This window comes from Cebus imitator, unplaced genomic scaffold (assembly GCF_001604975.1).
Source record: "Cebus imitator isolate Cc_AM_T3 unplaced genomic scaffold, Cebus_imitator-1.0 Scaffold18, whole genome shotgun sequence".
Taxonomy (NCBI): Eukaryota; Metazoa; Chordata; class Mammalia; order Primates; family Cebidae; genus Cebus; species Cebus imitator.
This window is the reverse complement of record NW_016107333.1, coordinates 786,043-811,120: the sequence shown is the minus strand read 5'-3', so window position 1 is coordinate 811,120 and position 25,078 is coordinate 786,043. Positions and strand designations below refer to the sequence as shown.

The 25,078-nt window shown below is 50.5% G+C and overlaps 1 protein-coding gene across 1 annotated transcript in view; it reads left to right on the top strand.

The window, feature by feature from the left end:
* The first annotated feature begins 569 nt into the window (after positions 1 to 569).
* The window catches only part of PLCG1 (phospholipase C gamma 1), a 40,717-nt gene continuing 16,208 nt past the window's right edge, over positions 570 to 25,078 (top strand). The window contains exons 1-2 of the mRNA XM_017511900.2: positions 570 to 662; positions 1,153 to 1,482. Coding sequence (XP_017367389.1) covers positions 1,266 to 1,482 — 217 coding nt within the window. The 5' untranslated portion in view covers positions 570 to 662; positions 1,153 to 1,265. The remainder of the gene's footprint in view (positions 663 to 1,152; positions 1,483 to 25,078) is intronic.

The window sequence follows — 25,078 nt, the reverse complement described above, 5'->3', positions numbered from 1 at the left end:
GGTTTGGAGTCACCGGTGCCTTTGTAGTGGGTAAAGCCAGGGTTAAAGATCAGGTAGCCTTGGGATCTGACCTAGCACTGAGTGCAGGGGAACAGAAGCTTCTGAGATCGAGAGGCAGCGGTCACAGGAAGGAAGGAAGGCAAGGCGGGGAAAATCAAAGTTCAGGAGAGCATTTGCAGGAGGGACGCTGTGGTGTAGGGTCTGAGCCCGCGCCCCGGATCGGACCCAAGTCCTGCTCATGGGGGCCGAGCGTGAGTGGGGCGAGCAGCGGCTCATGCGAGGGACAGACACCAAGGCCCTGGGAGCTGCAGGTCAGGCCGCTGGACAGCGCGGCCGCGAATCTAAAGGCCCTACAAGAGGTGCTCACGCTTGGGGGAACTCTCCGAACGAGAGGACCACTGAAGGACACCCTGGCAGCAGGGGCAGAACAGACAGACGTGGGCCAGGCCGTCGCAAGAGCTGCCTGCGGGCCAACCCCGCGCTACCAGGGGGAGGGGGCGGGACAGGCCGGCTGTCCATCAATGCCAGCGGCCAATCCGCAGGCGGCCCCGCCCCCGCCCCTCCCAGGAGAGGGCGCGCGGAGGACCCGCCGCCGCCGCCGCCGCCGCCGCCGCCGGTGTGAGCGGCCCGGCCTGGCTCCCTTCGCTGGGAAGCCCGCCCAGGTAACTGGGTTTGGCCAGGCATGCCCGGGGAGCGCGCCACCCCCTCACGTCCCATCCCGGTCGCTGCATGGGCGGTGTTCGGGACGCGGGGGCTGCGTCTGTGCAGAACCGCGGGCTGGCGGCCGCCCGTGCGAATGCGCCTGACTGACGCGCCGGCCGCCGGGCCTGCGGCCTGTGGGCGGGGCTGCCGTGCGTGACGGGGCCGGTCGTGGCCGCCGGGCTGTGTCCGGGGCCGCGTGAGGAAGCCCTGCGGGACTGAGGGTTGGGTGGGTCGACCGGGAACGGCACGCGCTCCCGTCGCCATCGTGCCCCCACCCCCGGCCCTGCCTGCGGCCTGTCTGGGGGTCGCGGGGCGCAGGCGCGACGGGCCGGCGGGCGGGGGTCCTCCCCACGGGTGCGCGGGCGTCTTTGTTCCCGGCGCGCTAGCGGGGCGGGGCCTCAGGGCCGCCCCGCCCCGCGGCGCTCAGGCCCCGCCCCTGTCCGCCTGCAGGAGCTGCCGCCGGGTCCCGCTCGTCGGCCGCCTCAGTCTCTGCCCCAACCTCGGCTGCCGCCTGCTCCCGGGCCGTCCCAGCCTGCGCCACCGTCGCCCCCAGCGTCGGAGCCATGGCGGGCGCCGCGTCCCCCTGCGCCAACGGCTGCGGGCCTGGCGCGCCCTCGGACGCAGAGGTGCTGCACCTCTGCCGCAGCCTCGAGGTGGGCACCGTCATGACTTTGTTCTACTCTAAGAAGTCGCAGCGACCCGAGCGGAAGACCTTCCAGGTCAAGCTGGAGACGCGCCAGATCACGTGGAGCCGGGGCGCCGACAAGATCGAGGGGGCCAGTAAGTGCGCCCCCTTCCCGCCTGGGCCCGCCCCAAGCAGAGGTGGTGGGGGCCGGGCCAGTCCGCCTGCGTCCCGGTCGGCCGCCCAAGAGACTTGGGCAAACTTTCCGGCCCTCCTCCACCCCCTCCGGGCCCCGCCCCCGCTTCGTCTCGGGTGGTCACTGGGGGCGGGGGGCATCCGGGTCCTCGGTCACCTGACAGGACACCCCCTCCCCCAGCTGTGGGGGAGTGTTCCAGGCACTTTATCCTGAGGCCTAAAAATCCTCGGGGGCTGGAGACCCGCGGTGCCGGCATCAGGTCCCCCAGCCACTGGGAGTGGTGGCGGCGTCGGCGAGGGGAGCCAAGGCAGCGGCCCCCACCCAGCCGGGGAACTTGGGGCCTGACCAGACGGTCCCCGTCCACCACTCTTTCTCCAGAAAGAGCGGTCTGTGAAACTCTCTGGGCCCCCAGGCTGGGCTCTTATTTGCAAAGGAATCTTTGGGTTTCCTAAATAGAACTTAGGCAGATGTTGGGGTAGGGCTGGTCTTGGAGCAGAGCCGGGCCTACTCATCTCCCTCTCGGGGAGAGGGAGGAAGGTGATCTTGTTTGGTTTGGAGAAACCTGAGAGAAGGCAGTGGCTGGTTTATTATTATTTATTTTTATTTTTTTTGCTGCTACTTTTGTCCCAAAGCTGAGTTTTGGAGGCCTGTGTGGGTGGGCGGACACCCAAAGCCAGGGCAGGGACTCCCCTTGTCCTGGGAAGCACTTTCCCAGGAGATGAGCCCCTAAAGGCCTGCCCCAGTGCCTTGGAGTCAGGTACTCTTCTCAAGAGTGCAGCCAGTTTGGAGTGTAGCCCTTTGTCCTCTGTCTGGTGGCATCAGGGAGCTGGAGCTCTTGGTTTCCTGCCTTTTCGCCTTCCCAGGCCTGAGCTTGGCTGCTTTTGTGCTGACCTTTAGTGGGAGGAGGGAATTGGGGGATTTTGAAAAACCCCAGATTTTTCAGAGTTGTTCCACTTATTGTGTGCCTGTGCTGTGGCCGGATGGGCACTCTGCTCAGCCCTCCATTCCCCTCGTCAGTGTGAAGAGATGGTGTGTCTGCAACTCCAGACTGGGTTGCTTCTTGCAGGGACCCCCCGGAGACGGGTTAGAGAGACCCAGGCTCAGAACCAGGTCTGTGTGAAGGAGGGGTTCAGGAAGTGACACCCCAAGGGGGGGGTCCCACAAACCTTGGGTATGGTGTGCATGTGTGTAGATGGGCGAGGAGATTGGGAGGAAGGAAGGTCTTGTGGTGAGGCAGCCATCCTCGGCTACAAACTCCAGATCTGACACAGATCTAACACAGCTGCTCAACTTAGAAATGGCAGCCGCCTTCCTCAGTGCCCTCACTGACCCTGTCAGCCATTGGGAGAACATTTTAGTGACTTGAGAGCCTGTGGATTCCAAAGTGAAGGAAGGATAGATAACTGCAAAGAACTGAGATAACTCTGGGAACATTACTCAGGCATCAGACTCCAGGCACAGTCCCCTTCCTTGCTGTCTATGCTATGTTGAGTCGGTGGCACTGGATGGAAGTTCTCCGAGATCTCCTGGGTAACTGACTGCATTTTAAACCATGCATATTATCAGCAGGCAAAAAATGTAGCACAGTGTTTGATGGCCAGTCTGGATTTGAAGCCCATATATTCATTGTATGTTTCCCAGCCAGACCTTCTCTGAGCATTGATTTCCTCATCTGTAAAATGGGGGTAATAATATATCCACTCTGTATGGTTGCTCCAGGGATTAAATGAGACAATTCATGTAAAACATCTGGCATTGTCTGATACATAAATGTTTAATAAATGTGAGCTGTTATTAATAACAATAGACCATGGCTGCCCTTCAAGACCCTGGACTGGGAATGGTGAAGGGGTGAGGTGTGGCTGTAGGTGAGGGTGAAGGTGCAGGAAGGGAGGAGGATGGTAACCATATTCACATTTCACTTAGATTGCTACTCAGAAAAAGGCAGGAAATGGTTTTGTTTTGCTCCAACCCATGTGCCCACTCACCCACCCACCATGTAGAACAGTTTTTCTGTAGAGAAAGTGTTTGGAGTTTTACACATTTGACTCCTGGGTGTGACCTTTCTTGTTTGTAAGTTGGGACCTAAGCAGAAAAGAGGGATGTGGAGAGGGGATGATCTATCATGTCTCAGGTCTTTGGGGGATGGAGCCAGGCATACAGAGGACCTGATCACCCCCTACCCAGGGGTGAGCAGGTGGGTCAGCCAGAGGTGTACACATTCAGTGATCCCATCAGCTGGGATTTGGCAGATAGAGAATGTAGGAGGACCATGGCTCTTTGGTTTTGAGAACCCAGATTGAAAGGAGCCTGGATGAAAAGTCTAGTCAGCGCTTCTGTGTTCAGACTTTACTAATGGAGGCTTCCCCTGAAGCCCTGCCCTGCTTCTACCCATTCGTGGGCTCTCTTTGTTGGTGGGTTCTGATGATCCCTGAGGCCTCTGAGGAGGTTGGACTGCCAGCCGGGTTTTCTGCCACCTGGACTCTTGCCCAAGTGCCTCAGGTGTCTGGCCTTTACTGCTGACGCTGCCAGCGTACCAGCAGTGCCTGAAGCTTGGCCAAAGAGAGAGACACTGTGCTACCTTCAGGTTGTTGGTGGACCTGAGGGAAAGACAGTGTGGTTTAATGAGGTTTACAGCATTCATAAGTAAGACCTTCTCCTACCCTGACTCTGTGCCCTCTTTTATCAGCACTTGTGAAATGGAACCGACACTTCTGATTTCTAGAGTGGTCATTTGGCTCAAAAGCAGAGTGGGGAAGTGCTTAAGTGCTGACAAGTTTGGTTGTCCTGGTGGTATGACAGGAACCAGGTTGGTGTTTAGCCTTTTATGTTGCAGATACTGACAAACGAATAAAATGCAGTTATGTAGAATTCCAGCTTAGTGTTTTAGAGACCTTTCATCCCATTTTACAGATGAGGAAATGGAAATGGAGAATGGTTTGTGCCCAAGGTGGTAAGTGTTGGTGTGTGCCAGGGTCTCAGCTGGGCCAAGCTCTCTTAATCAGTGGCTGACTGGCAAATGCAAGCTCACATTCCCTGTGGCCCACATCGATCCTCTGTGAGAAACCTTTGTGCTGAGACCATGCATTACAGGGCAAAGACCACTTCGGCTCTTGTATCCCAAGACAGCCTCAGCCTCTCTAGGCTCTGGCTCCACACTTTCTCTCTCTCTTTTTTTTTTTTTTGAGACCGAATCTTTCATGTGCTTGGTTCATTTTTCTTTTTAATTTGTTGCTTTTTTTTTCCCCCCTCATTGATTTCTTTCTTTTTGAGACCGAATCTTGCTATCTTGCCCAGGCTGCAGTGCAGTGGCGCAATCTTGGCTCACTGCAACCTCCACCTCCTGGTTCAAGCAATTCTCCTGCCGCGGCTTCCTGAGTATCTGGGATTATAGGTGTGTGCCACCATGCCCAGCCTTTTTTTTTTGTATTTTTAGTAGAGACAGGGTTTCACCATGCTGGCCAGGCTGATCTCAAACTCCTGACCTTGTGATCCACCCACCTTGGCCCCCCAAAGTGCTGGGATTACAGGCATGAGCCACTGCACCCAGCCCATTAAGTTTCTTTATTGGGCCCATAAAGAACCTCAACGGACAACCTCATTAAACACTGGTCTGAACCATATCAACCCAGAAGACAACAGAAGAAAAAGTGTGGAGCCAGTGAGGTGTGGTGGCTCACGCCTGTAATCCCAGCACTTTGGAAAGCCAAGGTGGGTGGATCACCTGAAGGTTGGGAGTTCGAGACCAGCCTGACCAGCATGGTGAAACCCTGTCTCTACTAAAAATACAAAAAAAAAAGGCTGGGCATGGTGGCACACACCTATAATCCCAGATACTCAGGAAGCCCTGCCTCTACTGAAAAAAAACTACAAAAATGAGCCAGGCGTGGTGGCGCATGCCCGTAATCCCAGCTACTCGGGAGGCTGAGGCAGAATTGCTTGAACCCGGGAGGTGGAGGTTGCAGTGAGCCAAGATCGCACCATTGCACTCTAGCCTGGGCAATAAGAGTGAAACTGTCTCAAGAAAAGAAACTCCATGGAGGTACTCTGTGGATACTGGCAGAGCATATCCATGGGGACTTTTGGGGCCCCAGGCTTCTATCGTGGACTAATTCTGCACTAGATAACTTTACTAGATGCCAGGCCCTCTGAGGTGAATGAGTATGGGTCCTTGGTTTTAGGGAAATGAAAACAGGCAATGACATTTGTGGGCAGTATCTTTGATGAAGGGGGTGAAGGTGGCAGACGAAAACAGCTAACCACCTTGATGAGGCAAGCGGACTCAGAAGCGAGGTGGTAGTGGAACCAGCTGGCTGCGGCTTGACCCCTGTGACTGGGGAGTGGACCAGACCGGGAGGCCGGTTCCGAGGGCTGTCCCACAGCACGGGAGAGGGCAGGCCCAGGCCAGTGTCATCAAGGGTTTTCTTTGTACTGGCTGGTTACTCCCAGTGGGAGAGGGGCAAGAGCACATGTCCGGATCTCCAGAGCTAGCCATCCCTGCCTGTGTGTTTCCTGTCTGAATGTAGTTTTTTCCAAGGGAAGTCAGACCTTTTAGTGTTTTCTCAGCATCCCAGGCTTGCCCCATGTGTGGATTTCCAGGCCTCCCGCCCAGCTGGGATTTTCTGTTTCCTGTGAACCTAGGAAAAGGGCCTGCTTCTCAGATAGCTGGAGAACCTGAGCTCACCCAACCCTGGGACCCACAACACCTCCAGCTTCTCTCTAGACTCTGTGTGTATGTTTATACAAATGCATAGGTTTCAGTTGGAGTTCAGAGATCTTGACTACGAGCTTTGCTTTGGGTATTAATATTAATTAATATTAAATTTGGGTATAAATATTAATAAATAACCCTCATTCCAAGAGGGTTATTTATTAATATTTGCAATAAGTATTATTACAGCTCCAATTTGCCCAGTGCTAGGCACCAAAGATTCAAAAGTTTATTGAGAAATGCTTTGTGCCATTGAAGAACTCTTGGAAGAGACAGATGTAGAGGCATGTGATTATAACCGTGTGTATTACATACCATAATATAAAGGCCCCTACCAAGAACTGTGAGGAGCTCTGCCAGGAAGACATCAAAGGAGAAGTGACCTTTGAGGTGGGCCTCGAATTATTGAGGTACCTGCCTGTGCTAAGGCTCAGGAACTGGGAATCACTCCATGCATGGGTAGGGAACAGATTTGGTGTGGTAGAGAGGAGGCTGGGACTGGTTGGAGACAGCTTACGGATAGCCCTGGTGTGCCGTGCCCAGCAATTACACTCAGTCTTGTAGGCAGCGGGAGTCAGCAGAGGCTGCAGTGGGACTGACTTGCCTCTGTCTGGGAGACCACAGTGACAGCGGTTTGTCAAGCAAGTGTTGGGGAGGGAGGCCAGTGAGCTAGTGCAATTTGCAGGATAGAGCTGTTGAGGACCCAGACAAGACCTTCTTGCTGAGGCAGGGTGGAGATGCTATGGTGGTAAATGGGAGAAGGGCTGGGTCTTGAGGGGTGAGACAGAGCTTAGTAGTTAAGCATTTGGGCCCTAGACTCTGCCTGAATTAAAATCCTATTGTGTAGCTTACTTGCTCTGTGACCTTAAAGCGTATGACTTTACCTCTCTGGGCTGCTTATCTGTAAAAAGGGGATAGTATCAAATGTCATTTATTTCATAAGTTTTTGTGAAGATTGGATAAGAATCTGTATAAAGTGCTTAGCATGGAGTGTGGCACAATGTAAGTGCTTACTATTTAGGAGCTCTGACAGGACAGAGATGAGGATTAAGTTCCCAGGAGGACCTGGCGGGAGGAGAGTGAATGCACCTGTTGTCCTAAGGGGCTGGTGCCTGGCCACCAAGCCCTTTGATTCAGAGGCAGGGGGGCCTGCCCATCCTCTCTTGCAGCTCTCAGCAATCCCTCTATTGTCAGGCCTCTTTCCCACTACTGGTTTTTGCAGGGAGACAGAGGAGTTGGCTGGAAGCAGCTGCTTTGGGTGGTAACCCTTTCTGTAGAGTGAAGGTATGATATTTTCCTATTTCTAAATGCCTAGCCCAGGACGCTATCTGGAGAGACCTTGTCTTCCAGAAAGTGCTCTAATGCCACAACCTCGATGTGGTAGAGCCTGCCTCTGCTGTCATGTTCTGTGTCAGTCTCCGCTAACTCACAGCATCTCTTCTTACTCTGTGCCTTTTCCTGTGGGACGTGCTTCAAGGAGACCACAGATGGTAAGTTGGAGGGAAGAAGTGAGGCCTGAGATTGTAAAAGCCTGATATTAGGAGACCGATTTTTTCCCCCTCTCCACTTGCTTTGTTAGAACTAGAGAAGTCACTGCAGACTTTGAGGAAAGTCCTAGGAGAGATGGATGTGGGATAGGACGATGGGAATGTTCTGGTGCCCCTTGTAGAGTGTCTTGTTCAGAGGAGCATGGGACCATTGCTTCCTTGGAGGGAATCTCTGAGAGCAGCATGTTTACAGGTGGCAAGACTCAAGGTGGAGCCATAGGTGAGAAGTGGCTTCGGGCCACCATTGACCAGATAGTCAGTCCCATTTTGCTGGTAATTGAGCTGTAGTGCCTGGAGATTTGTGGCTAGAGCTGGTCAGATTTAGGTTCAGGTCTCAGCTCCTACTGTGACCTTGGGCAGATTCCTTTTCCCTGTCTGAAGTTAATCTTTAGCTGTAAAAGTAATTTCTCCTCACAGAGCTGTATATTAATAATAAGGGAGATTGTATATGAGAGTAAGAGATTTTATGTGAAAAGCACCTAGCACAACTTTTGGCACTTAGTGGGCACTTAGTAGTATTCATTTCCTTTACTGTCATCTTTGTTAACTACAGAACTCCAGTTCTTTCCACCAATTAGCCACAAGTTGGCTGTTCCAACAACCTGGGATAGGAGTCTGTTTCCTACTTGCTTTCTGTGTTCCTTCCCTGAGTCTGTACACAGAAGACTGGGGCATCAAAAAACTCTAGAATTTGTATAGCATATTGGGAGTTCATGGAACATTTTCTCACTTGTTATATTATTTGAACTTCACAGCAGCTCCATGAATCTATGGAGGGTAGGAGTTACTATTCCTCTCTTACAGAGGAGAAAACCAAGGCACTAAGGGTAAGGTCACATATCATGTTCATAGTAGATCCTAGGATTTCTGATTCCCACTATAGTTTATTCGCCTACTCTGGGGAAAATGATAGTAAGATGGACTGTTGTATAGGACCAGAGGGTTATTTTTTGTTTTTCTGCCCTCTGACCACATGTGTTTGACCAGCCTAGGCTTCCATCTGTGGACAAGCTGGACTCATTGCCTCAATTTCAAAACCCTTCCGTACTCATCCTTGCCACAACACCCATGTCAAGATGCTTGGCCTACGCAGACCTTTCCTACACTCCTACGTGGAGGTGAATGTAGCTGCTGATTGGGGGCAGGGCACAGAAGAGCCTCACCCTCTTGACGTGCTGGTTTGTGGTGAAACTTTTGCCTATGCTTCTGCAGAACATTGGAACCTAGGGCTCCATGCCCCAAATGTCCTGAGAAGGGCCTCTCCAGGATTCTCTGTGACATCTCAAGAGCATGCATTCATTCATGTGCTCCTTAATTTGTCATACATTTATTGTGGGCCTTGCTACTGTGTGTTGGGCACACTGAGCTGGACGCGATTGCTCCAGCCTCTGACTTGTTCAGGGTGGCAGTAGATCTCTAGCCTGGTTCATGTTCCATTTCACCATATCTACTCTCCTTAAAAAACCCCCAAAAAACTGCTTTCTTGGGCTTCAGTGACTCATTGAATAAGTGAGACACTACTTGTGCTTCCCTGGCTTTAGACTCTGGCATTTGCTAACTGCGCCAAGCACTGTGGAGTCCAGTAGTGGACATAAGATTAGAAAGGTAAGGAGGTTAGAAAAGGTAACATATGTAGATATACCCAGAAAGGAGAGAGAGAGCCAGACAAATAAAATACTTACAGAATTTGATGAGTTCTATGAAGGAAATAAGAAGCTGCTCTGTCAGGATAGCTGAAGATGTGCTGTGATAACAAATGATGCTCACATATCAATGACTGGCAACAACAAAGGTTGATTTCCCCTATCTGCTATGTGTGCTAACCTACATCACTGTCCCTGGAGAGTGGCCTCAGTGGTTCTGGGCACGGCCTCTAGTACAGAGCCTGAACACCCTGGGCAGAGTAGGCTGGAGAGGGATTTAAAATAATGGAGGTTGAGAAGGAATGAATTTTCATGACTTGGGATGGGTGTGGTGAGTGTGGGTTTGCTGTTGTGGTAAGAGTGCTGCCCATGTGGGTCAAAAGACTGCCTTGGCTGACATCTTTGAAATAGGTATCTTTGTGTGGCCCTTACCTAATTGTCATCTCCCTGCCATAGCTGTACCTTCCCCACTGACCCATGCCCCTACTTGAGGTGCTCACTGAGCCTACTATGTTGTGGCCACAGTGCCCTGCTGCCGCCCAGAGTTGGAATGTCTCGCTACTTCTGCCACTCATCACAGCTGCTTCCCAGAACTTTGCTCTGCTCCATGAGTGTGCTGGAGTCTTCAGAGAAAGTGGGAAATATGGGCACCTAGAGGCCTCTAAGGGGTGTTCTCAGCCTCAGAGAGTAGGGAAAGAAGTGTGAGAAGGGGTTGGTCCCAGAATATAATGTAGTTTCAGGGAAGAAGCAGTAGGGACAATGGAGTTGGTTGCCTTATGATATGCCATGGTCCCAAGAGATGGGACTTGGAGAGTCTCTACTTGCATTCCTGGCTAAGCCCTTAATATTCTCCTACCCCTCCTTGCAAGACTAGTTCCTTTTGAGGTAGTACTTGGCTAGCTTTTGAGAGGCTGCAGTGGCTTTGTGCCCAGGCTTAAGTCCTAGCTTTCTCCCCACTCTTTACCTCCTAGGAACCGGGCCCATCCTGGGGGAGGCAGGGAGGATCTCCTTTTTATAGTCCACATGTAGGCTTTGTGTATAGGCTCTGCTGCTTCCTTCCGGCCCTGGCCCTTCCTGGTGTTGGCCGGTGGCCCTGGCTTCAGCAAGACTCAGGATGCAGAGTAAATGGGGCGGGGCGTTCTGCAGAAGACTGGCATCTCTTTACTGAGCCCAGGCCTTGCACAGAGGAGACTAGAGTTAGGAAGCAAGAAAAGGAGATTACCCAGTCCTTGATCCTGGGAAGCTTGCAATCTGGACCATGTAGAAAACCACTAAGGCCCAGGGCTGGCAGGAGACAGCTGTGCCTAAAGTGCTGTAGGCTGAGCTCTAGGGCCCAGACAGAATCGCTTTTCTCTCTGTAGCAGCCCATCCTGCCCCCTGGGTTCCCTCTACTTGCCAACTGGCACACAGGTGTTGGGTAAAGGATCTGTACAAAGGCTGTGAGGGGCCTGGGTGCAAGGCAGGAAGGCGTGGGCACAGTGGAGAGTGGGCAGTCTCACTGATGTTCTGGGCCTTGACAGTGAACAGCTGGCCAGACTGGTAAGGGGTTGGGCCCTGGTGAGTTTGACCACTTGTTGGTTTGTGTTTACTTCTTCCTTGGCACAGGTGGGGAGTTCACTTTGAGGTTGGCTTCCTGTTTTCTTGGACACCTGGGGATATGGTTGAGTTAAAATGTCCTGAGGGAAATGATTGTTGAGGGCATGAGCCTGGATTATAATGTCCTTGGCTTGGCCTTGCCCGTGGTAGAAGTTGGGTATTGACCACACTGTTCTGGCTGTGTAAGTGTGGATGTGTAGTGGGAGAATTCCAACCCCACCTTGACTTCAGCCTAAGGCCCAGAGAGTGTGGGCCTGAGTTCACAGGGTGACTAATCCTAGAAAGGAGTGAAGGAGAGCTCCAGTTGGCCATAGGTCCCACAGGTTTCTCAGCTTACTTGGGGGCAGGAGGTGAACTAAGAGGTACAATTCTGTTCCCTTAGTTGGGAGGTTGGGCAGTGATGGAGGCAGGAGTGATGGTCCTTCTCTGAGGCGTTGAAGACCCACTTTATGGTCTCCCTGTTCTGCCTCATGGTCCACCAGCTGTTTGGAGGCAGCTTCCCCTTGCTGCCCTACTCACTTCCTCCACCTTCAGTAATTGAGTATAATGTGCCTGTGTTAGCTTGTCTGTCCTAACTGGGACTATGGCCTTTCTTGGGAGTTCTCAGCATACCCATTAAGGAGGTTAGGAAAGGTAACAAAGGTCACTTTGTTAAGGATTCTGCTGAGGGCCTTTTGAGGCCCGCAGTGAAACACAGAACATTCTCTCCAGTGAGAACAGAATGCCGGTTGCCAGACTGATCCCAAGAGGATGGTTTGGTCCTAGCCTGAGAATTGGTCTACACTGGAAGCATGAAGTTCCATACAAGGATGTGTGCTAGTATAGGTGGGATGAGCAGTTGTCCTAAGCAGGTAGAACTATACGTTGTTCAGCTCCAGCTTGGGAAAAGGAAATCCAAGGTAGCCATCTCTCTTAGTAGGGGAGGTAAGTTCAAAGAATTTAAGCTGGGCTGGGCACAATGACTCAAGCCTGTAATCCCAGCACTTTGGGAGGCTGAGGCGGGTGGATCCTGAGGTCACGAGTTCAAGACCAGCCTGGCCGAGATGGTGAAACCATGTCTCTACTAAAAATAAATTAGCTGGGCGTTTTGGCAGGCACCTGTAATCCCAGCTAGTCAGGAGGCTGAAGCAGCGAATTGCTTGAACTTGGGAGACAGAGGCTGTAGGGAGCCGAGATCGTGCCACTGCTCTCCAGCCTGGGAAAGAGAGCAAGACTCTGTCTCAAAAAAAAGAGGAAGAATTTAAGCTGGGCCTTCTGGGCAGGCAGTGAGTGAATGAGATCCCTGGCTCCTTGGAGTGAGGTCAGAGACTAGATCACTCTCTGGGGCCCTGTTTTCCAGTAAGCAAAAAGGGGACAGGAGAGTGGCTTGACTTGGGCTGGCATGGCCCAGAGAGAGTGTGGCCAGATGCTGTGGCAGCTGGGTCAAACAGCTCTAAAATGGGAGAGCCTGGTGGGTTCTGCTGAAGCAGGATGTCTCAGCAAGCAGGCCTCTGACCTGATGACTTCCAGTCATTATTTAGAATGCCTCCAACCCCACAGATTTACTCTGTGTTGGAGGCTTAAGAACTAAACCCACATTTACTGTCCAAGGGATGGCAGCAACCAGAAAGCAAAAAAGCAGAAGCCAAGGTTGGGGTGGTGAGACATCATGGGGTTCAGGGAGTGGCAGAGGGGAAGGCCTCCATTCTCCCTTTCCCGCTTGTCTCCCTGCCTCATCCTCTATTGCTCTGACATTTCCCCCACCACCAGGAGTCCTAGGTCCCTATTATTTCCTTGTAGGAGGGAGACCCCAGATTTTTCTTTCTTCTCTCAATCTGTTCCATTTCCTCTCCCTTGTGAGAGGGGGCTCTGCAGAGACAGAGCAACAGAGAGAGACTTGTAGATATGCTGGGCTGTAGTGAGGAGGGCCTCATTTATCTAGAGAGCAGGAACAGGTTGTGTAGCAGTGATGCCTTCATTATATTTTTCTTGAATAAGGCCCCCAAAACCTTATTAAGTTCCTGGTAGGCTTGGGGCATTGAAGATGACAGACATGGTGCAGTCTCTGAAGGAGTTTGCACTTTAGTGGGGAAGACAGACAGCCTTAAAATTCATATATGGTTACTACTGTAATGAATACTGTGAAGCAAGAGTGCATGATGCAACCTGGAATCCTTTCCATCTTCCCCTTTTGTCTGTGCTGGCCCTGCTTGGCCACTTCCAACAATGATTTTGAGGCATTACAGAGCACAAGGCTAGGTTACGGGCAGTCTTCGCTTTGAAATATTGTTGGCTGTGCCCCTTACCAACTGCTGCCTTAGGTAAGTTAATTAACCTCTTTGTGCTCACTTTCCTCACTCGGGAATTGGGGACCCTAATACCTACTTCATAGTGTTATTAGCAAGGATAAAATATAAGGCAGATTTTATCTTTGTAAGGCAATCTTACCAAGAGCTTTACGCTATGTCTATGCAAAGTAAATATGCAAGAAATGAGTGTTAGGATGCCAGATGCCGCTGTTGCTCATCCTCCCTTCCCACCCAGGAGAGGTAGTAACTACTTCGTCTTCTACTTCTCAGCTTCTCATAGTATTTGTCTGTGGACTCTATTTAATGTAATCTGTCTATAGCATAATACTCATATCTAATTTTTCCTTCCATATTCAAGCCCCTTGAGGTACATGTATTCCAAGTACCTAGAAAGAGGACATTAGTTTCTCATGTAGGTGCTCAGAATGTATGGTTAATTTTGAATAGTAAAGCCAGGAGGACTTGTCAGAGGGCTTAATACAGCTGCTGGTGTACAGGGGCTGGTGAGAGAAGAGGAGATGTCAAGGATCATTCTGAAGTTTGGAGTTTGGGCATCTGTTTAAATGGTGATGCTCTTAGCTGACCCAAGGGGTATGGCAAGAGGCCTGGGTTCTGGTGAGAAAAGACAGTGTTTGGTTTTATGGGGTTGCCTTTGAGGTGTTTTGACATGAAGAGTGGAGATAGCGAGTAGGCAGCTGAATTGAAGGGTCAGAACCTTAAGAGGAGAGGACAGGGCTAGAGACCTATTTGTGAATTATCTTTACATAGGAGGTAATTAAAGCTGTGGGCATGGCTGGCATTGATGAGGGAGAAGACAGCACCAGAAGAGAGGACCTTGGCCTGAGCCTTGACCAAGGCCATTGCTAAATGTAGGTAGGCTCGTAGCTCACAAAGAAGCAAGAAAACCAGGCGAGGTTGTGCAGGAGAAATTAAGGGCAGAGCTTCAAAGAGGGAGGGCATGTTCAACCATGTTGATTGCTGCCGAGGGATCAGGAAGGAGGACCATAGATATGTGATTTATGGGTCAGGCATGGTGATTCATGCCTGTAATCCCAGTACTTTGGGAGGCCAAGACTGGTGAGTCATTTGAGCTCAGGAGTTCAAGAACAGCCTAGGCAACATGGCAAAATACCATCTCTGCAAAAAATATAATTAGCCTGGGGTGGTGGTGTGCCTGTAGTTCTAGCTATCTGAGAGGCTGAGGTGGGAGGATCATCTGCGTCCAGGGAGGTAGAGGCTACAGTGAACCCTGGTGGTGCCACTGCACTCCAGCCTGGCAATAGAGTGACTTATGGGCCAGGCATGGTGGCTCACACCTATAATCCCAGCACTTTGGGAGGCCAAGGTGAGAGGATCACTTGAGGTCAGGAGTTTGAGACAAGCTTGGGCAACATAGTGAGACCCCATCTCTATAAAATATAAAGAAAAAAATTTTAAGTGACTTATACCCAGTGCTCTGGTTCTCCAAGTGTCCTGAGTATACTATGGTGGAGGGGGGGCATTTTATGAGGGACTTTTGAGGTCCTGGACATCTCTGAGATATGGCCCTGGTGAGTGTCCCAGTCTCTCTCCTGTAGCCAGGAGCCTGGCGTATATAGGCCATTTAAAAAGAACTTAGCTAGCCTTAGTCTGCAAGGGAGGCAGAGTTTGGAACACACAAGACTCCTGATCCAGAGGCTGACCCATGGCCACCTCTGAAGACTTGAGAATCTTCAGGACTTGTGCAGAAAAGTTAATTCATGATACTCTGAATGCCCTGTTTGTGGAACGCAATAGACTTCTGCACCTCTGCCTTGGTTTCCATGAACCCCTCTGCCCAATGTGTGCTTGTCAGCCCTCCAGACCTGCCTTTTACAGAGCACTCCCAAGACTTTGCTCTGCACACACTCAGCACCACAGACACCTCCCTGTTGTTCTAGTCTTTGCATGACCTCATAGTTATCTGCTTCCCCATCTGTTTCCTCCATCAGGCAGGGGTTTTCTCAAAGGCAGGAACTCAAATGCCTTATTGATCTCTGTTTCCCTAGGACCCAGCCCAGGGCCTGACATGGAGTAGATAGATGCCTGATAAATGTTTGATCAGATGATGGAATGAATGCATAAACCGAATAGATGACTGCTGAGTGCTCTTCCAGCTTTGATTTCTCAAAGAGGGTGGGACCTCCTTTCCCTTCCTCCCTTGGAGCTTAGGCATTCTGTTCTCACCTCTGAAATAGGTAAGATTAATTTAGAGTCTTAGGGAAGAGGGCTGTCTGCCTGGATGGTACAAAGGCTGGCTATGGTTGCTCTGCGTGTCTCTGTATACCCAGTGTCAGGAATAGCAGATGCTGTGGGGACACTGCGAGAGTGCCGCGGCTCTGCCATGACTCACCATGTGAACATGACAAGACCCTTTGGACCCTCCATTTCCTCATTGCTTCAAAGAAATTTGTCTAGAATCTAGACCAAGCTTGCCCAACTTGCTGCCAGCGGATCTGGTTTGAAAGCAGCTGCTTCACAGGAATGGAAAGGAGAGTAAGCCCCACCATCGTCTTCCCTTTGCCATATAACCCTGTGACCCTGGAAGTCCCTGAACCTAGATCCTTGTTTGTAAAATGGAAATGGATAGCTACCCAGCCCTCTACTTTCGCCTTCCTCTGGTGGCAGCCAGATGTGCTCAGGGAAACCTCAGATTTGTGAATATGTTTCTACAGAGAGGCAGAGGAGGAATGTTACAGTCTCAGGAAGAGAACGTGAGGAGAACTCTAGCTCCTTCCGTAGGCTTTGGGCATACACAGCCAGCTTGGGAATTGCTGACCATCTTGTGGCCTGGCTATTATTGCATCAGGCTTTCTTCGGACCTGTGTCCAGGTTCTATCTTTGTCTCTTCTTCGGCTACCTCCATCCTTTTCCTTCAGAGCTGCAAAAACCCTGCCAAAGCCGTGTGGTCCTGATGGGTGCAGAACCCCTGTACCTCTGGCTCCCTGTGAAGGGGGATCTGTAGTACAGTGCCTGTCCTACCCCATAGGGAGTTGTATAGGGACCTGGGAAGGGGTGGCTGAGGTAGGGAGCCAGAAGTGGATGACAGTCACTTCTGTTGGAACCTTTCTTTGTCCGTGTTTCAGTATCCTCTGGTGGAAGAAGGCATAGCTCCATTAACAGTCTTCCTGGGTCCTACTTGTGTAGTTTCTTTGGTATGGGGGTTGGGGACTGGGAGGGATTCAACTGTTTGCCACAGGCTACATGTGGAGAGGGTGATTGGTGAGAGGTCATTTTGGGAAAGATCTACATGTATATTCTGACTCCTGGGACCATTCTCCTGAATCTCCTGGTGGTCTTGGCTTAGGGCCCAGCAGGGCGTGGGTGCTTAGCGTCCTGCTGCTTTTACTATTCGGTTTTTCCCAAAGCTATGTTAGCTTGCCGTGGTTCCTACTGGCTATAGGAATCTTTGTGTAGGCACCTGCTAGTTTCCAGACTGTACTGGCCCCCAGGAGTCACATTCCTCCCCAACTGTGCCTGTTCCTTCTTTTTCTGTTCACGTTGTCACCCCATTAACCATTGCATTTTCAGTGTTTGTTGTAGCCCCACAGCCTCTGTGGCCCACTGCACCACCTATTCCAGGAAGCCATCCTTGATACCATCTTTCTGGTACCATCTCTGAGCATCTGTGGCCTTTGCTGCCAGTTAGATAATTAGCTATGGAATCAAACTCCCATGTGTTTACTTTTGCTCTTAAGTACTCTGAACATCTTGAGGCCTCCCCAGGCCCTGGGTTTGGGAATGTAGAAACTGGTTTACCAGTGTTGGACTGGTAGGGAATGGAGAAAAGAGTCAAATGTGCTTTCTTCCTTGGAGGAGCTCATAGGCCAGTGGCCTATACACCAGGGAAACACCAGCAGGTGTGACAAGTGGTGACACACAAAAGAGGAGGGGGCACCTAGTATGTCCCTGGCCTGGGCTGGTTGGGGCTTAAGTGAGGAGGTAGGTGTGTGAAGGCTGAGGGGAGACATGGGCTGGGGTCATGTTTTGTTCATTGGACTTGGACTCTTTTGAGGAGGGCTGGGCTTTGCCTGCCTTCCTACAGTGCCCTTTGCAGAGCGGGGCTCACAGGCCTTGAGGAGTTCTGGGGTCCACAGCCCACAGGTGGGGATAGTAAAAACCCCCAGAAGGGAAGGAACCTATCCAGGAAATCTTCACTTACCTCTTTCAAGCTCTTTAGATTTTAAAGAGACCTTTCATGTTTAGCATGAGTTGCAGTTTTTTTAAGTTAGAAAATTTCTTTATTCCATGCATGTTTAAATGGATGGTTTTTGCTGCCATTTACATCAATTAGCTTACACACTTTGGGTTTTTGGGTTTTTGGTTTTTTTTTTTTTTAGAGAAAGGGTCTCTTTGTTGCCCAGGCTGGAGTACAGTACTGTGATCATAGCTCATAGAGCTACTCTTCTGCAGCCTCAAACTCTTGGGCTCAAGTGATCTTTCCCGCCTCAGCCTCCCAAGTGCCGGGACTACAGGCATGTGCTACCATGCCCAGCTAAGTTTTTTTTTTTTGTTTTAATTTTTTGCAGAGGTGGGGTCTTGCTCAGTTACCCAGACTGGTCTTGAACTCCTGGCCTCAAGCGATCCTCTTGTCTAAGCCTTCTAGAGAGAATGTATGTACCTTATAAAGGGAAAACCCTCTCGGTGGCCCATGCTTGTAATCCCAGCACTTTGGGAGGCCAAGACAGGTGAATCACTTGAGGTCAGGAGTTTGAGAGCAGCATGGTCAACATGGTAAAACCCCATCTTTACTACAAAAAAATAAAAAAATCAGCCAGGCTGGTGGCGTGCATCTGTAATCCCAGCTGCTTGGGAAGCTGAGGTACGAGAATCGCTTGAACCTGGGAGGCGGAGGTTGCAGTGAGCTGAGATAGCACCACTGCAACCTCCAGCCTGGGCAACACAGCAAGACACCCAGACTCTGTCTCAAAAAAAAAATTTTTCAGTGAAAGCATGTTTCATGTTCAGAAATTTGGGGTACTTTTGTTGGTGGTTTTTTTGGCCATATCTTCCTCATTTAGGGGATTTAATTTTCAGTATGTCCTCCTTTCCCTTTCTGATTAAATCACTTTTGTATCTCTTACCTCGTTGGCATCTTACTGTAGTCCAAGGAAGGAGGTGCCAGGAGTGGTGATTCCATTTTGCAGATGAAGAAAATGAGGCTCACAGAGATGGGTCCAGGTTGGGCATGGTGGCTCACTCCTGTAATCCCAGCACTTTGGGAGGCTGAGGTGGGTGGATCACCTGAGATCAGGAGTTCAAGACCAGCCAGACCAACATGGAGAAACCCTGTCTCTACTAAAAATACAAAATTAGCCAGGTATGGTGGTGCATGCCTGTAATCCCAGCTACTTGGGAGGCTGAGGTAGGAGAATCATTTGAACTCTGGAAAGCAGAGGTTGTGGTGAGCCAAGATTGCCCCAACCCCATCAAACCGGGAAAAAAGAAGGACGCCCCCAAAAAAAAAAAAAAAAAAAAAAAATAAGAGAGATGGATAGATGGGTCCAGGTCTCCTGCACACCTTGCCAGTGCTTTTGTTCATAATACCTCTCTATACCCTTTTTTTTTTTTTTTTTTGAGACAGAGTTTCGCTCTTGTTACCCAGGCTGGAGTGCAATGGCGCGATCTCGGCTCATCGCAACCTCCGCCTCCTGGGTTCAGGCAATTCTCCTGCCTCAGCTTCCCGAGTCGCTGGGATTACAGGCACGCACCACCATGCCCAGCTAATTTTTTGTATTTTTTAGTAGAGACGGGGTTTCACCGTGTTGACCAGGATGGTCTCGACCTCTCGACCTCGTGATCCACCCGCCTCGGCCTCCCAAAGTGCTGGGATTACAGGCTTGAGCCACCGCGCCCGGCCTCTATACCCTTTTTACCGCTGAGTGGTTAACAGTCTTGTAAATTTGGGGGACCTCTGTCTGTTGGGCTATTTGGAAGTGGCTTTTTTGAGCACAGACGACACTAGGACACAGGTTTCAACAAGAAGCTTGGGTCTAATTTAGGGTCTTGGATTTGATGGTTGGGCTCCTTCTCCCTCTTCTAGGGCCTGCCATGTGTCTGCCACCTGAGGCAGGATTGGCTGGCTTTCACTGGTTGTGCTCTGAGGAGCCCTGCCTTTCTCTTCCCTAGGGTTCCCGCTGTCCTGGAACTCTGCCTAGGTAACAGGAATACTGCCCTTATGCACATCCCTTGGTGGCCAGACAGGGTGGTTATCCCACTTTACTGGACAGCAGGAGAGCTGGTCGCAAGCCTACAGCTTGGTCTGATGTCTGGGAGGAGTCAGGGTGGGAGCAGGAGTCAAAGACAGGGAGCAGCCCTACCTTCAGAAGAGCCAGGCACACAGATGGGTCCTCTGTGGTTACTGTCTTCCCCCTTTTCTAGGCACCAGACTGGCTGCCCACCTTGTCCCTTTGACAGCACCCTGTCTCCCCACTCAGTGGATTGGGTGCTGTCCCAGGGTGGGGACTTACTCTCCTGCAGAGGCAGGTTCTCAGCTGGCCCTGAGGGTTGTGTAGTTTCACAGCTTCCAGAATGCTTGGGCAGAGAGTGGCTCAGATGAGGAAACAGGCTCCTTTTAAAGGGAAAGCACCTGCTATTACTGGTGTGTCCAAAAGGTGACTGCTCTCCAGGACTGCATGGCCAAGCAGCTCTGCTCTAAGTAACTGCTTGTCTCTAATCTCTGTGGTCTTAGGCCAGGAGTCTGTCCCTGAGGTGAGAAAGGAGGGGAGAAGAGGGACGAGATGGAAAAGGAACATCCCCCTTCCCAGTCTCCCTGGCCCCATCATACAAGCTTTGATTTTACAGATTCAGTCTTGTGTCATTTTGCCTCAATGCTTAGAGCTGGCCCCTGGTGCCAGGCAGCAGGCACATTTCCTTCTGCCCAAAAAAACAAAACACAAATGAATCTGAGGTAGGGCAGGCCAAGGCTGACCTTCCTGTGTGAGTGTCTGCGTAGTAGTGTGCCTACATGTAAGGTTCTGTGGTGGGTCTACTCCTACGAAAGCTTTCATCTTATTCATGATAAACCAGAGAAGATTGTAGACTTGCCAAGACCTAGCTTTATGCTTGGAGCCTGGATTTGAAACTTGATCTTTGGGGGTGCACATGCCTCAGACTATTGGTGAGTGTGCAGGTGGGGTGCTGCAGGCTCAGGAAGCAGCATGTCTTCATATGCTTATCTGAATTCAACTCCCTAAGAATCCCCTTTCTCCCCATACAATGCCCCCATCCCTGCCAGACTTCTTTTTTTGAACAGAGCGAAATAGCTGCTTGTATTCTTCTCTTCATGGACCAACTTTCTCTCACCTAAGTTTGGGTTTGCATCTAGTGGAGCCCTGACAAGTGGCCTTATTTGTCTCCCCTACTGCCAGCTTTTGTAGGCCACATGTTAGTGGCACTAGGCACACAGGTAGACAGGTGGGCTGTCCCCAGATTTCTCTGTTAACAGCACTTCCCAGCAGGGTCCTCATAGCAACCATGTGAGGTAAGAGGAATTTCCAGTTTCCTGAGCAGGGAGACTGAGGCTGAAAGAGTGAGAGACTGCCAGGGCCTCATAGTTAGAATTTAAGAGCTGTGTGGCTCTCCTCACTAAGCCAGGAAGGGGATGGTCAGGGCAGGCTTCCTGAAAGCAGAAGGCAGATCTCTACCAGGGCAGGGAGCAGAGCAAGGGTCTCAGAATTCAGCCTGGGGCACCAGGAAGCCTGGCCTGCGAGAAGGTTCTCAGTCCTCAGAGCTGACCTGTTTATACAGTTCAGACATAGGCATGTGTGGTCCCTCATTACTTCAGAGCCCCTCAAGAAAGACTGTTTCTTCATGAGAGTTTTTGGGCAATTAAATATAAGGGACTAGATCCCCCTCACTGCCCTAAACAGCTTATCCTGTCACTGTCTACAATAGCCATATTTGGAATGGTAACGCTCAGGCCATCCCTAAAGCCCAGGCAGCATTCATTGTGGGCTTGCGGACATGGTGCCATTCCTGAAGCCTGGGCAGCCATCCACGGGCCTGGAGGCCTGGTGCTCAGAGGAATGAATATGCTGCAGCCCTGATGGGCTGTGCTGGCCGGGCTCTGCCCTCTTGGGTCAAGGTGAGACTGAGGATTAGGCCTTTGTCATCATACCACACATCAGGCCTCCTGGCTGCTAGATGTGGGATCCTGCCCTTGTTTTCAGAGAGCTCTTCCTCCTGATTGTCCATCTTCTTCATAGTGAGGGTCTTTTGGTACCTCTGTCTTTTCTTTTCCCCATAGTTCTCCTGCATGTTGTTCTCTCATGGTTCTGAGTTGGGGAAGAGTGCTAGGTTGTGGATCTCTGGGTATAAGGTGTGACTTTCCTACTGTTCCAAGCTGTTCTCCCCTTCTCAAGCGCCCAAGTTCTGGGAAGGTCTCTTTTCCTGCCCTCCTGACTGATGGCAGGGAGGTCTGACCAAACTGTGCCAGACTGGATCAATCTCTCTCTTACCTGCAACCAGGGCAGAGGCCATTCCTCTCTGGGGAGTCTCCTCGTAAATTCCTGGGAACCAGCCCTGGCTCTCCCAGGAAAGAGGACACTGCCATATTTGTTCTGGGAGGCAGGAGGATGCGGGGTGAGGTTGGGAGGTGGTACAGGATGTGGCTTTCAAGAACCTAGTAGAGCATCTCACTCTCCTGCCAGGGCCAGGCCAGTGCCTCCTTATGGAAGACAATGCAAGGGACCAGATGTGGCCAATGGGAATTTGGGAGCATATGATGCCTGGCCTTGAGCTGCTCTGTGCCTACCTGGTCCCTATTTCAGGCACCTGTTCTTCCTTCAGACGGATCTCAATGGAAATATGCGCAGGAGTATAGGCCTGTTAACTCTGTGTGTGTGTGTGTGTGTGTGTGTGTGTGTGTGTGTGTGTACTCACACTCACCTTTGCAAGAAGGTGTGGAAGGGGGATGACAGCAGCTTCACACCGGAAGAGCAGACTGGTTTCTGTTTCAAAAGGCAGAGTTTGTGGTTGTTCTGCAGTTTCTTATCTAGTCATTTCCCCTGATGGAAGCTCCTCCTTCTGTCCTTGGAAGCCCTGTGTTCTCAGTTAGGTTTTTATGGCCCAGTTCTCCCTGCCCCTGTTCCTACCTGAATGTAACTATTCATTTTTTCTCTACAGCTAGTGCTCAACTTACGACCACGATTGGTTCCGACAGACCAGTCATAACACAATTTGGTCGTAAGTTGAGTAGGCTATATGTACAGTACTGTGAAATGATGTTATAAAAATCTTTAAGTCATATTTTATCATAATTTTCTTTCATTATTGTTATATATCATAATTTTCTTTGTTCATTTTATGCCATTTGTATCATCTCTACACCATTTTGTTTCTTATTTTTACATGCGTCAGGTTTAAGTAAAACACTGCATTACCAGTACAACTGGTTTAATATTTGCAAAACATATAAAATTACAAAATACAGGTGCATACAAAAATACAAAATACAGGTGTAAAAAATACCATAGGAAACATTTTCCCAATTGCAAAACATATCAAAATATATAAACATGTACGAAACATTTTACTGGCCGCTGGTGCTTGGCTGCGGATCGTTGATGTCGTCATCTGAGGCAACAGTTGGGGTTTCGGGAGTTGGTTTTTTCATAAACATGGTGAGCTTTGTCTGAATTGTATGTTTCTTTTTTTCTTCATAAATTTCATGATACGGATGAAACACATCATGCGCCATCCGTTCAATCCTTGCAAATTCGATGTTTGGGTCCATTGCTTCGAAATGTATAAGAAGTTTATTGGGAGGGGTTTGATGAAAAATATCCAAGACACAAAACACAAATTGCTGTACTGAGTCTGGGATAACAGTTGAAATGGTGCGTGTGGAGATGGTAGTGCTGCCGGAAGCTGGTCCGCACTGTCGTACGCCCAGCTGGGCAACGTTTGCGCTGCCAGACATGGAGCAGCCGTGGCTAGCGATTATGGTCATAAAGTAGAATGGTCGTAAGTTGCATAGGTCATAAGTCGTATTTGGTTGTCCTTCCCTTTGCCTGTGTATCTGCTTTTTTAATTTCTTAGTACAGTCATTCAGCAAGCTCCAGAGGAGCCCTGCCTGGCCTTAGGATGTGAGCAATGGATGTACATGTACAGTGTGTGCATGAAGCATCAAGTGTGTGAGTTACCACAGGAAGGAATTTCTCAGTTGGAACCTTGATGGAAGAGAAGAGAGCCTGAGAGGTAGGCATTCCCAGACTAGGAATCAAGATGAAATGGGGATAGGAAGCACCAGCTCTTCTTGCCCTAGGTATGGCTTAGTGTGGATGGAGAAGAGGGTGAGAGGGCAAAGCTGGGAGGTAAATCCCTGGGCTCTGCCACAAAGAACCTTGAAGGCCATAGAAGGTGTTTGTTCTCCTTAGACTGGCAGTGGGCAGCCCAGGGAAGGGATTGAATAAGGTCTGGGGGAGTGGTCAGAATAATGTTTTATGAAGAGCCAGAAAACTGGGGAAAGATGGCTGATTGGTGAGAACCAGGGGGTTAGGGCAGGCAGGAGGAAAGGCCAAAGAGATTTGCTGAGGGGACAGGTGGTTCCAAGTAGAAACAGGAATGTGTTGGGGAGGTAGGGTAAAGGCCAGAAGCAATGCCCGCTCTTCCAAGTGGGATAGACAGGGAGTTCTGTGGCAGTTGCTATAGGGACGGGACAAGAAGAGAACATCTGGGGAAGTTGGGCCGTTAGGACATTCCAGCCAGGTTGGTGTGCAGTTTGGTCTGGAAGGGCTCCTGGGGCAGGGGCTGGCCAGGTAAATGCTGGCACTGCATCTGGCTCCAAAGTTACCAGGTCAGTCTAGGCTTAGAGCATTTTAAGAGGCTTCCGAGCTTAGGGAATACTTAAAGTCATCGCTGTTGGCTAAGCTAAGCTTTTTTCCTTCGCCCTCATCTACCTTCAATCAGTGACTTCTGGGCTGGAATATATGCCCTCCAGCCAGTGGTCAGCCCCTCCCTGTGCTGAATAGTGTGTCAGAGCCTGTGCACCTAAGCACCTTTAGTGAGGGAGCAGAAGAGTCAGCATTGGATGGGCTCCCTCCATGTGCCACATATACAGTGCTGGGTGTTTCTAGCTATTACAACTTTTGATCTTACCAGCATCTTTCTGATGCTGTTGTATGTTACTCTCTTCACAAGTGTAACAGTGAGATCAGAGTGGCTGTCACTTTACTGAGATCACGTAGCTAATGTGAGTTGGAGCTAGGATTTTAGTCCAAGCAGTCTCGCCCAGAGCTCGTGCGCATGTTTTTTCTACCACCCTGCCTTCTAGAGAAACTCAGTCAAGCTCTTTGCTTTATAGATTGTAAAACTGAGACTGTGAGAAGTTAAATGGGTTACCCATCATTGTCTCAAGTTTTAGTGGCTGAGGCAGGTCATCCGCTATTCAATCCTATGTACCTCTCTGACTATGCCCCGTGAAGGCCAGGGGAGCATGCAAGGGCCTTGGATAGCTACGATAAGTAAATGGTCCTGGGCAAAATGGTGGTCTGGGTCCAGGATGGCTGCTGCTCTGGGACCACCAATGCCTTGGTCAGGGGGTGGGGTGGGGATTCCCTTGCTGAGACTTGTGTGGGGATGTCTTTAGCAATTAGGCATTTCAGGGATGCACCAGTCTTCTGGGCCTGAGGCTTTCTCTTGGGGATCCTGAGGCCTATCTTAACCTACCCAGCCCTGCCTCTGGGACTTTATGATTTGATTTGTGTGTACCTTGTGTTAGGCAGTGGTCCTCATGATCAGCCTTGGGTCTGCC